The sequence below is a fragment of the Acanthisitta chloris genome, unplaced genomic scaffold, assembly GCF_000695815.1.
Source record: "Acanthisitta chloris isolate BGI_N310 unplaced genomic scaffold, ASM69581v1 scaffold3564, whole genome shotgun sequence".
In the NCBI taxonomy this organism is placed as follows: domain Eukaryota; kingdom Metazoa; phylum Chordata; class Aves; order Passeriformes; family Acanthisittidae; genus Acanthisitta; species Acanthisitta chloris.
This window is the reverse complement of record NW_008670812.1, coordinates 48,957-65,265: the sequence shown is the minus strand read 5'-3', so window position 1 is coordinate 65,265 and position 16,309 is coordinate 48,957. Positions and strand designations below refer to the sequence as shown.

The 16,309-nt window shown below is 42.3% G+C and overlaps 1 protein-coding gene across 4 annotated transcripts in view; it reads right to left on the bottom strand.

Annotated features, from left to right (window-relative positions):
* Positions 1-2,882: 2,882 nt before the first annotated feature.
* ABCC9 (ATP-binding cassette, sub-family C (CFTR/MRP), member 9) overlaps positions 2,883-16,309 on the bottom strand; it is a 58,117-nt gene continuing 44,690 nt past the window's right edge. For 3 of the 4 annotated variants that reach the window (XM_009073812.1, XM_009073814.1, XM_009073815.1), the window contains exons 30-38: positions 14,924-15,025; positions 11,174-11,294; positions 10,093-10,223; positions 9,451-9,529; positions 7,991-8,099; positions 7,244-7,347; positions 6,323-6,456; positions 5,317-5,379; positions 2,883-3,179 (exon numbers count right to left, since the gene is read on the bottom strand). In XM_009073812.1, coding sequence (XP_009072060.1) covers positions 3,042-3,179; positions 5,317-5,379; positions 6,323-6,456; positions 7,244-7,347; positions 7,991-8,099; positions 9,451-9,529; positions 10,093-10,223; positions 11,174-11,294; positions 14,924-15,025 — 981 coding nt within the window. In that variant the 3' untranslated portion in view covers positions 2,883-3,041. Of the gene's footprint in view, positions 3,180-4,088; positions 4,227-5,316; positions 5,380-6,322; positions 6,457-7,243; positions 7,348-7,990; positions 8,100-9,450; positions 9,530-10,092; positions 10,224-11,173; positions 11,295-14,923; positions 15,026-16,309 lie in introns of those variants that run through there. The other variant, XM_009073813.1, reaches the window with a different exon arrangement.

The following is a 16,309-nucleotide window of genomic DNA, read 5'->3' as shown; positions in this document are numbered from 1 at the left end:
TTTTACTTTGCTTCTTCTGTCACAGTAACAGTTAACAGGAAAGGAAACATAGATGAGATAAAAAACATAATTTAGGATCTCTCACAGATTATTTTCCTCCATCCATAGTTAAAAGAAATGTACACGTGGCCAGTGCTTTGCATTCAAATCTCCTTTGTAGAAAGGAAGAACTTCATAGTTCTAGAGCAGAATACCATAATAATGAAAGCTTGGTTAGTTTAATGCTTGGTGGAAAAATAACAACCCCAAAACATGATGACACTTTGGTGTCCCCCGGAAGAGGAGAGGTGTTTATGATAGAAAGCTGGGGAAAGGAGAGTGAGAGCAGAGCTGTGTCAGAGAGGAAATGGAGCAGAGGGTATGGAGCTAAATTAGGAAGGAGTGGGAGGGCACAGAGAGAATAAGGAGCATTTTAGGGACACACACAAACAGGAGCCTCAAAGAGGATATGATATAAGGAGATGATGAAGGGAAAAAAGCAGAAGAGGCAGTGTGACAAGGGTCGAAGAAGCAAAATCTCCAGGCTGATGGGTCCTATTCCATGTGTGTGCCACTGCCTGAGGAAGCTGCTCCCAAAGGGGACACACTTAAGACCTTTACATGAAATCGAAATAAATTAGTTCCAAAGACTTCAATCCTTCTGCACCTTTCTTAGTAACAAAACAGCTGTATGACTGTTGGCAACAGCCTCCTCCTTTTAGAAGAAAACACATAAAAGTTCAGCCTAAGCCCTTGGTGAGTGTATACCATCATATACACAGCTATGATGGGAACAAATCTTGTGTGCCTTCAGCAGGTGGTTTATGTTTGTTATCTCTCTTGGGATTTGTGTATGTTGGATAGGACTAATTGCTTTAGAAATTGGATTGTGCTTTTAAACCTGCCAGACAGTGTTGAGATACGCTACAATGGTCACCAAACACTTTGACCATGGTTAACATTAACACTAGGGCAAATATTCCTGCACTCCTCCATCAAAACGAATCAAACACGCTGGTAGCTTTTTCCCATCCCATAATATATTTGCTTTTCTATGTGTTTGAACAGCAGTGTTAACTAGTACAGCTCTGGATGAGCAAAGAAGGTGATTCTTGCGCCTGTAATGGTTCTGAGACAAATGTAAAAGGAAAACAGTACTAATTATTGGCCCCTCTTAAGTGCTACAAGAAACCTCACACAATCCTAAGTCCACAACAGCCATTTAATGTAGTGGGAACCAGGATGTCACTGAACTAGCTGGCACCACTTAAAATAAATCAGGATTGCAACATCATCAAAGATACACAGATAAACAAAGTTATTTGTACTTCATCCTGACTGAGTCTGACAGCAGTGAATCCAATTAGCTTTTCACTGAAGACAATGGACTTAAATTGAGAACGAGTTTGGCCTTTTGGCTGTGAAATCTGAGGAACAATATGTGCTTCCACTGCAAACATCTGCTTTCTTTTCATTTAGTTTATTTATATGACAAAGGTCAATACAGGGAATTAATCCACAAAAGAATTAAAACTTTTCACAGCAGTAGACAGGGAAATTACAGAAGTACTTCCCCTCATAAAGTGTTCAAGACTGAGGCTTTTTTGTTTAGTTGTGTCATGCAGCTTTTATTTCCAATATTTCAGATGGAAAAAAAAGACAACTCCAAAAATCAATAAAAAAGATAAACCACAGTATCATTTTTACACTACCAGACTAAATTTAATCCCAATTTTAAGTTCTACAACTTTTCCAGAATTCACTGCATTTTTTTGCCTAAATACTGAGCCTTATATTGTTTTAGTTACACTAAAAATAGGCTTAGGTGCACCTCATGGTCTTCCTAAATCTTGTAGCAATAGGTGCATAAGAATCACATTGAATATTACTAGTGATGCTGATGTCACAAGCTGTGCCTTGGAAAACAGAACTGTGAAACTCCTTCTGGAGGTTTACACTGTGCACTTGGCATGGATCAGGGTCTAGCCATGTGTGTTAGTCAAGTGCAGGCAACCTTTCCAAAGCTTTTGACGTAAATATGTAGCTAACTTCACCTAAATTCTTGAAGATATAGTAATAATTTCAAAAATCATACATTCTTGGACTAGAACTGATTTAGAGTCATGCCAGAAAGGTGTAAAGGAAAAGAAAGATTGTCCCAGGATAAAAAATAACTGGAAGGACTAAAGACATACAAAACAATTAGAAGTTGACTAATTGCATGTCTTTTTAAGGAGTATATTTTGGTGGACATGATTAAAAGATTGGCTAGTATCAAGTTTATAAATTCAGATTAATTTTAATACAAAGTCACAAGATACTGTACAAAATTCTTCTATGAGCCTATCAAAGCATGCATAATGATAGGATGATTTGAATCTTTGATTGAAGAAAGTTGGCAGAATGAATATGGATTTAGGAACTGACTGTAGTAATAAGCCATCACTGCACAGAAAATAGTACTGTCACAACTAAAGTGTATTAACTAAAGTGAAGAACAGGAAGAATTCCCTTATTTCTGATAAAATTCCTTTCCCTCATTTACTGCTCCTCCACTACAACTCTTAAGAGCAAAGTTTATGCCTTTGGAATGCAGCAGATTGCCCCAAGCGTTATGGGTTTGGATTTTTTTCCCAATTTTTCCCCTCTGGGGACAGAACCCTTCTGGGGAACCTCTTGTTTCCTTGACAAACTGCACGATTTGATTGTTGGTTCCAGCATAACATATGCAGTTTATAAGATCAGTGCATTCTTTTGCTCTCTATAAAAGAAAATAAAGTCACTACAAAGTCTGAGGAAAATGCCAAATTCCCAGGAAGCAGAAACTTCTGCCTCCATGTGTGTGTGTGTGTGTGTGAAGTTTAATAGCTTTGAATGAAGTGACATTTTTATTGCTTCAAGGCATACATGTATTGCAATAGGTTTTATTATTTTGGAAGACAGAAATGTGAAGAAAGAAGCTCTAAAAAAAAGAGGAAGATAAAAGTGATGTTACATTGAATAGAAAATATTTGCATTTCATTTGATTAAAAAGAAGCTATTAAAATGCACCATGTGATTCTTCACATGTCGGCCCGGACAAAGGAAGCAAAGATGCCATCTTCCTGGGAAAGGAGTTTCTCAGGAGTATCATATTCCAAAATGTTCCCTCGCTTCATGACGATGACCAGGTCTGCAGTCAGGATGGTGTGAACCCGATGCTGCCATGAAGAAAAGCAAACATAAGTCTTCATAGTTTCATAGTATGTGAAGGGCTTGGAATGGACCTTAGAGATCACCTAGCCCCAACCCCCTGCCCTGGGCAGGGACACCTCCCACCAGAGCAGGTTGCTCAAGGCTTTATCTAACCTGACTTTGAACACTGCCAGGGTTGGGGCAGCCACAGCTTCTCTGGGCAACCACCCTCACATTAAAAACATTTTCCTTTTGGTGATTCCCACTGCAGGTCATTAATGGGCCTAATGCAAGGCAGACTGAGCTGGGGAAAGGTTATTCTTGTTTCCAGCAGTATTTGGAATAGGTCCTTGTACTATATCTTTAATCTGAAGAGTTCTCCAATTATTTTACAGCCTCTGCCACCAAGCCTGGAAGCACTGCATCCTGCTTTTCCCCTTGGTCTCTGTACCCCAACAATCTACCCTCCATCTGTCTTAGGGCACTCCTGGGCTGTCTCCATCTGTAAATCAATTACCTTCCTCTGAGATCTAATTTGAGTGTGCTCCAGGCAATAGTTTAACCCCACAGGCAACAGGAATGAAACCAGTTTGAGTTTAATTTCAAGGCCATATGAATATAGCCAGTCAGGTATAGATGGGATGAACTCTTGAAAGTGGTGTTTCACCATATAGGCTGAAGGTCAGAGATCACTTTATGGGTTGTATTCCCTTGACTTGACAGTTTAATTGCTAGCTGCAGGTCTAAGCTTTAATTAGGTGTGATTAGCATAAACAGTCATGAAATTAAACCCAGGAAGGAGACAATTGACACCTTCTTGCACTATTGTCTCAGAGGCTGTGCAGAAGAAAGGAAGCAGAGTGAAAGGAAACTAAAGAGGTAAAAATAACTACCAAAGAGCCAGAAGTCTTGTGAACAGTGTGGACTGAGAGAGTCTACTTGTGAGTCTTCACCAAAGTGGTGAACAGGCCGTCCTCTTTGAGGAGTAAGTTTGAGGCAGTATCACATTCAACTAGAAAGCCCTCAGAAAGGACTAGGACAATATTGGCATCCAAGATGTGAGATACGCGATGCTGGAAAAAAGAGAAGAAAAACAAGTGGGTGAAGGAAGGATCAGCTATGAATGAAGGGAGGAAGGAAGGAAGCCAACTCTGTGAGGAAAGCTGTGTGTGCTATATTGCTTGAGACAGCAACTTTGGAAAGCCAAAGCAAGAGAAAAGTGAGATTCCAGTCAGAAGGACAATGTAACTGAAGGAGAATATGTGCATACCACTAGGATCTTCAGCATTTACACATCCAAGAACCTTGGAGCACATTGTAAATGAGCTGGGTTAAGTGGTTTGCCTGACACAAACTAGTCAGTGACAGGCTTGACTTACAGTCCAGACTGTAATCTCTAACCACAGGACTGGATTCCAGAAAAAGCAAATGAAACAGCTGTTGAAACATGCATTTATCTTGTGGAGAAAACATCTGTTTGTTGACTAAGTCTGCTGTCACAAGGTGGAAATATTGTTAATGGTATCCACCACATGTGTGTGCCTGTGTATGTGTGCAGATACATATGCATACCTGATACACGGAACTTTGGGGCACTAGAAATGGCAGGAAAACAGGAAAAAACATCACCCCTCCTTAGTTGAACAAGTATTAATTTGGGGGCAATTCCCATTGATTCCAGTTTTGAAAACCATTATCATAAACCCAGCTTTTTCTTTTGAAAGGGAGAAGAGGTTTTGAAATCTCATCTCATAAATTCATGGCATGATGGGATGCACTATACATACATAGACTTCAGAGGCAAAATTCAAACCTAGATATTGATGCAACTTTTAGTAACGGTTTAACCCATGTATTTGTTTTCAATTTTGTAGTGAGAATGACTTCAAATTTTCTTGGAGACAGTGCAGATGCTGAAGTTCCCTGTAAAGTCTTTCTTCAAATCTAAGTGTTTTATTTTGGTAGCCAGACAACACTTACTGCAAAATTTCAGGTTGATAGTATGTGTCTTGACTTGTTCTGGTATCTGGGAGTATTCTGACCTTGTAGCTTAGTTCTGTTTTGTAATAGTTTTGGTTTTACGTAGTGATGTTTAGTTAGTGAAAGGCTAAGATGAGCTGCCTGAGGGATGAGGAAAGAGCATTTGCTGGCATCAGTACTTACCGCTATGGTTACCACTGTGCGGTCTGCAAAGGCAGTCATCACAACCTTCTGCAAGATGTTTTCCTACCAAAGGAAAGGGCTTGCTTCAGTTACTTCATCCTTTTCATATGATTCATAGAATCTTATCATCAAGGCTGGAGGAGACCTCCAAGACCATCCAACCATTAGCCTGCCACTCTGCTGTAACCCCGAAACCCTAAACCATACATTCCAGCATCAGATCCAGATGCCTCTTAAACACTTCCAGGGATGGTGACTCCACCACCTCCCTGGGTAACCTACTCCAGTGCCTGAACACCCTAACAGTGGAAAAACCTTTCTTAACACCTAGTCTGAGTCTCCCCTGTTTCAGCTTACAACTGTTCCCTCTAGTCCTCTCCTTGCAGGCATGACAGGAAAGACCATCCCCCACTTCTCTACAACCCCCTGTCAGGGAGTTGTCCAGAGATCACTTCACTGCCCTAGTCCTGCTGGCCACACTATTCTTACATTTTGATTCATGTGTCTTCAGGCACATAAGAGAGAGCACTGCATTCCATACTGTCTCTGACCTGCTCACTAGATTCCCAGTAATGAAATGTCATCTGTGCAAACAGGGATTTTCTAAAGCATTTCATGTTGTCTTTTTTACCCTCACTATAGGCATCAATCCCCAAACCACCTAGTCCTGCTGGCCACACTATTCTTACATTTTGATTCATGTGTCTTCAGGCACATAAGAGAGAGCACTGCATTCCATACTGTCTCTGACCTGCTCACTAGATTCCCAGTAATGAAATGTCATCTGTGCAAACAGGGATTTTCTAAAGCATTTCATGTTGTCTTTTTTACCCTCACTATAGGCATCAATCCCCAAACCACATCAACAGTAATGGCTGAAACCAAACACAAAAGAGAAGCAAGACACTCTCAGCTTTTTCTGCTGAAGAGATCTCATGGCTGACACTTAGGGAAGGTGCCTCTTCTAGTAGATCCACACATCCATGGTACTCATTGCTGTACTCACTGTGGCCATGTCAATAGATGCTGTGGCTTCATCCATGATGAGAATGCTACTCTTGCGGACAAAGGCTCGGGCCAGGCAGAAGAGCTGCCTTTGCCCTACGCTGAAGTTCTCTCCTCCTTCTGTGACCATTGCATCTGCAATAAAACCAGTTGCTCTGAATGTCACACCACTGAAATGATGTCCATGAAAGCTCTGCTTATGCCCTACTCCAGGGCCAAGAATATCCCTATAAATGCCAATAACCATAATCTTGACTGAACAGTGGAATGGAGTGATACCAACAAAAGTGAGCATGGCTTCTTGGGAAAGGAGCAATAAATCAGTAAGCAAATTGTTGGTGGAAATAGTTGGCACAAATTGTTAAGAAATCTGGTAGGGTGCAGGGTAATAGCTTAGTAATATGAATTAGGCTTAATATGGAAATAAATGAGTTTCCTTCAGGAATTGAATCTGAAATGGTAAGAAAAATGCTCTGTCAGTTTTCTAGATAAGAGCTGCAGCTCTGCTGGCAGTCAGATTCTGCTCAAGGAGCAGAGGTAAAATTGCTCTTTTTTCTTTTTACTGGCTAATTGTCCCACTATGACCATAGAATCAGAGAATCATAGAATATCCTGTGTTGGAAAGGACCCACAAGTAACACTGAAGTCTAACTCCTGGCCCTGCACAGGATAGCCCCAAGAATCACACCATCGTGCTGAGGTGCTGCAGGATTTTTCCACAGTCTGTGGAAAATCAGACTACTCTTCAGATTTCTAGTAAGAATATTCTCTCTAGCATGGAGAGAGAATCTTCATTAGTGCCTGTCAACTCCTACATGATGGTTCAGGGTCAGATTGCATGTATCTGTTTACATGTGTGCATGCCCATGCATACATGATTTTATTATTGGCCTATGTGCCCAGAGACTTTCTTCAGACATACCAAGACCTCCTGGCAATGACTTGACCATGTTCTTCAACTGAGCAATCTCCAAAGCTTCCCAGAGTCTATCATCAGTGCACTTGCATTCTGGATCCAAATTAAAGCTGCAAAGGAAACCATAGCAGGAGTCTCATCACTGCAATTACAGTTCCTACAGGACACCTCCCACCAGAGCAGGTTGCTCAAGGCTTTATCCAACCTGGCTTTGAACACTGCCAGGGTTGGGGCAGCCACAACCTCCCTGGACAACCTGTGCCAGTGTTTTACTACCCTCATGGCAAAAAACATCTTCCTAATATCTAATCTAAACTTTCTCTCTTGCAATTTATGCTCATTACTCCCTGTCTCATCATTGCAGTTCCTAACAAAAAGTCCCTCTCCAGCTTCCCTGCAGCCCCTTCAGACACTGGAAGGTTGCTATGAGATCCCCACACAACCTTCTCTCTTCCAGCTGAACAGCCCCAACTTTCTCAGCCCATCTTTGTAGGGAAGGTGTTCCAATCCTCTTAACAGTTTCGTGGCCTTCCTCTGGACCTGCTCCAACAGTTCCATGTCCTTCTTATGTTAGGGACACCAGAGCTGTGTCACAATAAACAATGTCACTTGACTTGCCTTGGGCAGATTGCATAGATAGATTGGACTGAGCTAGGAAGGTTCCTTCCCTTTTCTGCCCTTTCCTGTTCCACAGTGCCCATGACAAACAGGCCATGCAATGCTGCCTGTCACCCTCTGACGGCATATACCTACCGGATGGAGCCACTGAAGAGGATTGGATCCTGGAGAATGATGGAGAGTCGGGAACGGAGAGTATGAAGAGGCAATTTGCTGATGTCTATTCCATCAATCACTATCCTCCCTGTTTAAAACAATATGCAGAAGACATGTGAGGGAAGTGCACAAAACGTGATCCTCAGGTAGCAGGCAGAAAGTTAGAACAGCTGCTTTGGGCTGGGCTACAGTGGATGAGACACTGTCTCTGAGACCTCTCAGCACTGTCATACACATGGGGAAGGTGAATGTATGCAGTAACACAAGCCAGAGAGAACCCAGCTTGTTGGTGACACTGCTACTTTGCTCTGCCTTTTGTTTTATCCCCAACATCCCTTAAAGGAAATACATGCTTTCCGTGCTATGTGGTATGATAGCACCAGAAGGATAATTTATTCAGGGTCAACTTGAGCTTTACAGCCAAACAGAACAAGAACAAGAGCAACTTATGTAGCTAGCCACATCCTGTGCCCTTCTTTGTTCCCCTTGAATTCAACAGTACCTGAAAGGAAACTACAAGAAAGATGGAGGGAGACAATTTACGAGAGTGTTTAGTGACAGGACAAGGGAGAATGTCTTCAGACCAGGCAGAGGTAGATTAGGTATTAGGAAGGAATTCTTCCCTGTGAGGGTGGTGAGGCACTGGCACAGGTTTTCCAGAAAAGCTGTGGCTGCCCCATCCCTGGCAGTGTTCAAGGCCAGGCTGGGTGTGGAGCAACCTGATCTAGTGGGATCTGTCCCTGTCCATGGCAGGGGATTGGAACAGGATGATCTTTAAGGTCTCTTCCAACCAAAGCCATTCTGTAATTCATTCTATGGTTCTATGATTTGAAACAAAAAAAATGATTTTTCAGGGAGTTTCCATGTTCCTAGAACAGCACACATACATCCATATTGTAAATGCCAGGCTGCATATTGCTGCATACCAGTTCGTGCTATTTAGCTGGGAGAGTGAAGTGCTGCAGGAGTGAAAATAGCAACATTTTTCCAAACCTTTAGTCATTTTCTCCTGCTGTTGTGGGAAACCACAATATAGTAGAAAACAAATATCAAGGGAATGGACTTGTTGCATTTTAGTTCCTATTCTGCTAATATTTTGACAGCTAACAGAAGTAAATGCAATTATTCTTTGGGGAGAATTTTAGAGGCTCCAGAGAGTTACGTATTTTTTCCTCCTATTTCAAAAATGCCAGAGCATAGGAAAATAAAAAAATAAAAAATTAGAAGAATCTGTGCACAACATTTCCTGGAAGAAGCAAGTGCTACTCACAATAGGACACTTTGTACTTTGGAAGATCAGGAATAACAAGCCTCATTCTAATCAAGTATCTTCTGAGCCAGAGAGCCAAGATAAAGCTATCAAAAAGCCTCCTCGCTTCTTCTGAAGAAATAAGAGGGGAGCAGGTCAGGAGTGATAACATACTCCAGTGGAAACTAACCATCAAATATGTCCACCATTCTGAAGAATGCCAATGACAGGGAGGACTTGCCGCTGCCAGTACGACCACAGATCCCAACCTGCAAAAGAAAGCAAGATGTTACTTACATACTGAGGGAAGCTGTAAATCAGACTTCCTGTCCTACTGGGAAAGCTAGACTGGGGTAAGTAGAAAGGTCTTTCCCAATGGCAGAAATCAGGATAAAAACCAAAACAACGTGGCAAGCACATTCCCCTTTTCTGCCTCTCAGCATCATTGGGACTTGTCCCAGGAACATTTCTGAAAATACAGTATTTTGAACAGGACTCTAATGACACTAAATGCTGAAATATGAGATATTCTTGCATTTTTGCCCAGTTCCAGTCTGGTGTTCATCTAATCTCATCTGTCACTCTATGTGAGGGAGATGAACTTGGAAAGGCATAGGACTCTCATAAAGGAAACTGGTCTCAGCCAAGAATAAGCTCTTATCAGTGTAAGTTTTTGACCCATGCCCAGGGACCTCAGAGAGGACCATCAGTGAATATAGCTGCCACTGCAAGTTGTTGTTATTCTTGCTCTTCTGCCACCTTGGAAAAGAAAACACAGTAAGAAAGGATCTGCTCCAGAATGAGAATGGTGGGCAATTGCTTGACACGATACCTTTTGTCCTGGTTTGATGTAGGCCTTAACATGCTTCAGAACAGGCTTCAGGTTATTTTCATACCGAACGCACAAATTTTCAATCTTGATTTCCCCCTCCTGGGGCCAGTCTTTAGGGACTTGGGAAGGATCTGAAATAGTTACAGAAAACCAAACTGAAATGAATACTGTCACGGGGTCACCCTTTATGACAGTTCCCTTTCCCTCTCCCTCCTGCCTGGGCACCTTCCTTAAACCACTCAAGAAATGGAGCCACAGTTCCCTGCCAAGGGGCAGTTGAGCTGGGAACTGCCGGTCAGGCATGTTAGCACTTGGCTTCCAGATCTCAACACAAAATAAGAGAGGACAGATACTAAAGTGCCTCTTGGCAATGAGATGTGGAGAAGCCAAACAAGGAGAGAAGAACGTAGTGTCAGTGCAGGGTTTTCCGGTCAGTAACCGGCACAGGAAGGGCAGTGTGAGGAAGGATGTTGTTACTGCCATACAACACCAGCTGTTGACAATATCACAGCTCATATTTCATCCTGATTTGCAAATATGGGGGAGGTTTTGTCTCTGGGCTAGGGGGCTTGGCTTTCCATGGAAGCTTCCTGACCTGCTAACTTTTTCGGTCTTGTGCTTCAACCACTTTTAAAATACCCATCAAAGCCAGTTTGAACCATATGGAGTACAATTGCTGAGGTCTGATTACCAACATGACCCTGTCTTGTAGCCCCCATTTGCTGCAAAGATCTGAGATTTTTGAGGATGTGACTGATGGTGCATTTCCAATTTTTATCCATGCTTTTGTTTTCTAAATAGCAATCTGAATGTTTTGCTCATCCCATCTATAACTGTGCTATTTGCTGATTGTACTACAGGGACATGCTCTGTCTCCTTGGCAATTGATAGGGATTTTTTTTCATGTTGACTGGCATGGGCAACATAGCTCATAGCTGCTCTTGGCTATCCTTGTCACTCACATCAGTGGCAGTTCCTACATGTCAATGAGAAGAGATTTTGGCCAAAGAGGTGTGCATGATCAAGTCTACCATGCTTGCACATTACCACATTAAACCCCCAAATGTTTAGAGTGCAATACCCAAGTAGCCTTCATAGTTCTCCGACTCCATGTTCAGGAAGCTGTGTACTTTCTTTACTGCACCCATCTGCACCTCCAGATCAGCCAGATTCCTCACTACCCAGTTCAGGTAGTTGGTGATCTGCATCACAAAATGAAAACAAGGACAATGTTCAGACTTCTGCCTGTTCATCTACCCGTTTGCAAATAAATGTTGGATACATTTTGAAAGTCGTTGTCCTGGCTCAGCACAATAGGCCTCTTAGCAACATTACAGCACTTCAAGACTCAGTGCAGCAGCAGCAAATTGATAAGAAGCCTGTCATACTCCATCCCAAACAGCCCTGACATAGGAATTTAGCTATAGTTATTCTCCTCCTTGTTTTTTGAAGGAGAGCTATGGAAACATTGTATCTACAGTCTGACTAGTTGAGGGAATCTCTTGTTCTCAGCATCTAGTAATCAGCACTAAATGGTGTCTTCTTCAAGCACACAAAGAAAGGAATCCAAATTGGAAGTGTTGTTTGGAAATATTACATTTTCTGATCTTTCAAAGACTGGAACTAAGGATTAATAAAGTTCAGTATTTGCAAATATATTGAAAAGATTTGATTATAAATAATTTGATGACCCAAAGGAATACAATGAAGTATTGTCAGGGAAGGTTTAGGTTGGATACTAGGAAATGGTTCTTCCCCCAGAGGGTGTTTGGGCACTGGATCAGCTCCCCAGGGCAGTGCTCACAGCACCAAGCCTGGCAGAGTTCCAGAAGTGTTTGGACAATGCTCTCAGGCACATGGTGTGATTCTTGGGGTTGCCCTGTGCAGGGCCAGGAGTTGGACTCGATGATCCTTGTGGGTCCTTTCCAACTCAGAATATTCTATGATTCTATCATTCTATGATAATCTCATTTCCATTTCTGCCTGTGTATATTTAGATAATCCATTTCTCTCTCTGGAAAATGTGAGAAGCTTTTAGCATATAAATATATGAAAAAAATGTGTTATCAGCTCAGCCATATTTCCTTCCTGGTTTATATTCTCATTTGTAATGAAAAGTATTTGATAAATAGTAAAAGTATTACTTTTAGTAGAGAGTAGTTGATAATTGGTTGTCTAACAACACCCAGTAGCTTAGACAAACTGATTTCTAGTCAGGACCAACCATTTAAGGCAGCAAATTGTAAAGCTATTTCCTAAACATTCATAAGTCTGTATTTAGGTGCTTATATAAAAAAGAAAAACTGATCTTATTAGGAAGAGTTGTTTGCCAAGGACCTTTAAAAATGGAGATATTTTATATAACTGAATAAAGGTTTAGAAACTTAACACAGTGAAAACATCCTATGCACTAACATATTCAAAGCCATTGTCATTTTTTTGTGGAAGATTGCTGAATCTGCCAGAGAAGGACTTCATTATGAATAAATTACCCAGCCCCACTTTTCACCCACTAAGCTAATACTGATGCAATAGGCAAACAATAAATAATTTTCACTGAGATTCAATGAAAACTGAGATTCAATGAAAACATTTGTTGTTAGAGAACTCAGTTGCTGCTTTATCCTTAAGACAGAGTCACTTGAGGTGGTATTCTTTTCTTTGTTGTTCAGAAACTTGCTCATTTGGTGCCCAGCTTTTGAGTCAGGAGGTTATAGAAATGGGTAAGTTTGCAGATAAGCTAAACACTGCAGAACTACTTGCAGCAGGCTGCCATCATAGATCTGGCAGATTTGATAGCAAAGCCTGGCACCCAGAAAAAGCTCTACCCACTACCACAACCTTCATTGCAGTTGTGCAAGGGAATTGGCAGTGTTTATAGAAGAGAATAAGCTTATGGATGTCTACTGTAAACAAAATGTTGGTACAAACAGCTTGCTCTCATCCAGGTACAAACATCAATCCTCTCATAGAATCATAGAATCAGCCTGGTTGGAAGACACCTCAAAGATCATCAAGTCCAACCCTACCGTCATTACTAGACCATGGCACTAAGTGCCACATTAGTGTCATCTTGAAAACCTCCAGGGATGGTGAATCCACCACCTCCCTGGGCAGCACATTCCAAGGCCTGATCACTCTCTCTGTAAAAAATCTCTTCCTAATATCCAACCTAACCCTCCCCTGGCAGAGCTTGAGTCTGTGCCCTCTTGTCCTCCTGCTGGTTGCCTGGGAGAAGAGACCAACCCCCACCTGACTCCAACCTCCTGTCAGGGAGTTGCAGAGGGTGATAAGGTCTCCCCTGAGCCTCCTCTTCTCCAGGCTGAACACCCCCAGCTCCCTCAGCCTCCCCTCATGGCACTTGTGCTCCAGTCCCTTCACCAGCCTCATTGCTCTTCTCTGGAGCTGCTCCAGCACCTCAATATCCTTCCTGAACTGAGGGGCCCAGAACTGAGCACAGTATTCAAGGTATGCTCTTAGCTTCAAAGAGAAATGATACAAAACCCTGTGTCAGGGGACACAGGTAATCATCCAACTGCCTTCAAAATTTCATCAGTGTTGTCATGGGGCAGGAGAGAGACAGGTGATAACTCGGTGACTAGACCATTTCTTCCTCTGCTATGCCAGACATAGCTGAAGCACATGCCTATTTTACACTAATGAACTGTTTGCAAACACAGATTAAAACCAAAGAAGCCAAAGATGATGTAGACATCCTGGCGCTTCCAGATCTCTGCTAATGAAGCTGGATTACCAGGAATGTTTTCAGAGTGAAGTTGAAGCCCTGTGACTGATCCTCAGTTGCTGGCAGATTCTCACACTGCTGCAGCAGCAGCACAAAGGGGATCTAAGGCCACCCTAAGGCAGCTGCTGAGGACTTTCTGTTGTAACCATAGGCTCGCCAGCATTTACATGCAAAACCAAATCTCAGTGTTAGACCCATAGCCATATCCCTCCCTCATACCAGTGCTATAAAGCAGCCAGATTTTTGGTATGCTAATGGCTAATTCAGTAGTATTTCTATTCTCTGTGGTGACTGTAATTCACTCTGTGCTCATGATGCACTCTCAGCCTCTCTTATAGTCACTAAAACACTGTTCCTTCTCCACGACTCAGCTCAAGTAGCTCACTGCTAACCATAGTGGCTAAAAGCTAGTGGGCCACCAAAATTTTGTCATTCCTAACCCCATCCCCTCTGCTTTCCTACTGCTACCTGGCATGATGAACCATGCCTACAAATGTCCCAGTCTTCAAATCCATTCAGAGTTGTATCTGGCACTGGAGGATATGGTTTAGGGTTTAGGGGTTACAGCAGAATGGAAGGTTAATGGGTGGACTTGATGATCTTAGAGGTCTCCTCCAACCTTGATGATTCCATGATTCTATGACAATATTGGGCATCTGCGTAATTTCCCTCCAAAGGCAAAACTGTTTCTTCAGCAATGATTTTACTTGGTCTTTGGTTAAAGACTACCCAGATCATGACAATCTCTGGAATAGTATTTCCTGGCATGTTTTGCCATGTAGAGGCAGAACCAACACTGTGCTGTACAAAACAGAGTGCACAGCAGGTCCTCTTACGCATTTTTAATTTTCCTTCTCTGCTTGGGAGCACACAGGGCCTGGGAATGGTTGTGTTTTTCTAATTGGCTCATAAAACCTGAAGCAAGTCCAAGTTGCACTGAACTCTCTTAACTTTGGCTCGAATCCATTATTTGCAAGATTTGTGTTTTCAAGATTAAGAAAGCTGAAAAAAACCCATGTATACATAAAAATATTATAACATTAATAAGTTTGTCTGAAAGTTCTTATGCTTTGTTTTGGTACATACAGTCAGAGCATAGAGGAGACCCAGCCCCACAAAACCCGAGTTTGGCCCTTCAGTGATGGAAGTGACAGCTGCAGTCAGAACGATACACGCACCAAGGTAATCCTGGAATGAGAGAGAAGGAGAGAGAAAGATTCTAGGCAACATTAAAATGCAGCAACAGGAACATTTTTTGAGTTGCAGAGCAGGTTCACTTCACTAAAAAATATTTGTATAATGACACCTAGTGCTTCATTTTGGTTTGTTTTTCCTGGGAAAGGTCAAGAGTTGTGGTGCCCAACCTGAAACATGCTAAAAGAACTTGCTGAACACAAGTGAAACAGACCAGTAATTTCTGCAAATCCATTTGGGCTAGGGTACCTCATTGTGTCCACCTCAAAGAGAGCAGGTATCAAAAAATCTAATAAGCACATTAAACAATAAATCATAAGAGTGACCTAACAATGTCACCCCTAATTCCTACCACTAAAACAAAACAGTTTCAGTCTCTCCACTCTCCTTCAGGTATTCTCAAACATGGGTCTGCCTCCCCAAAAAAAGGGAAGTATCATTGACTTCACAAAGTCCATGAAGACTTTTGATAGAATTTATCCAGGTCATGTACCTGTTTTATTGGCACAGGTGGACAGACTGACATATAGTGTCTGCCTCATGCAGTGGGACACTGGGCAAGGTGAAGGCATCTCTGAGCCTGCTATTCACAGCCTGCAGTGAAACACTGGAGTGGGTTTTGGCAGTGTGGACTCTGAATGCAGCAGAGCTGTGCACTTGTGATGCTGCAAATGGGCTGCTGAGCCATAGCATGTAGAGTTTCAGAGTGATTCTGTAGGTACCTGAAGGATCTCAGCTCTGTTGTGTGGTGAGGACTTGCTTTACAGACATTGCTGTGCAGGCTGTATTAGGAAGATCTGACTTCTCTCAAGTTTTGCAGGAGCTGGAACACATTTTCTTAGTGTGTACCTCAGTTTCACAGTAAATGCCACACGTGATCACATGTAGTCAAGGTGCCTGATTCATGAGACTGCTGGTGTTCCCACTCTCCCACTGATTCCTGAGTTATGTTTACTTTGGATTACAGAGTTAGCATTTTCCATCCATTTTTTTTCCTCCTGTCTGACAGTATCCTGCCTGGAATCTTTCCTTCTGAGATTTGAAACTTGGGCCTAGTTCATCTGTCTATAAGTGTTAATGAGCAGATGACAGACTCAAGGGGTGATGGATTCAAACTGAGAGAAGGTAGGTTTAAATTAGATGTTAGGAAGAAATTCTTCCCTGTGAGGGTGCTGAGGCACTGGCACAGGTTGCCCAGAGAAGCTGTGGCTGGTCCCTACCCTGCAGTGTTCAGTGCCAGGTTGGATGGGGCTCTGAGCAACCTGGTCTAGTAGGTCT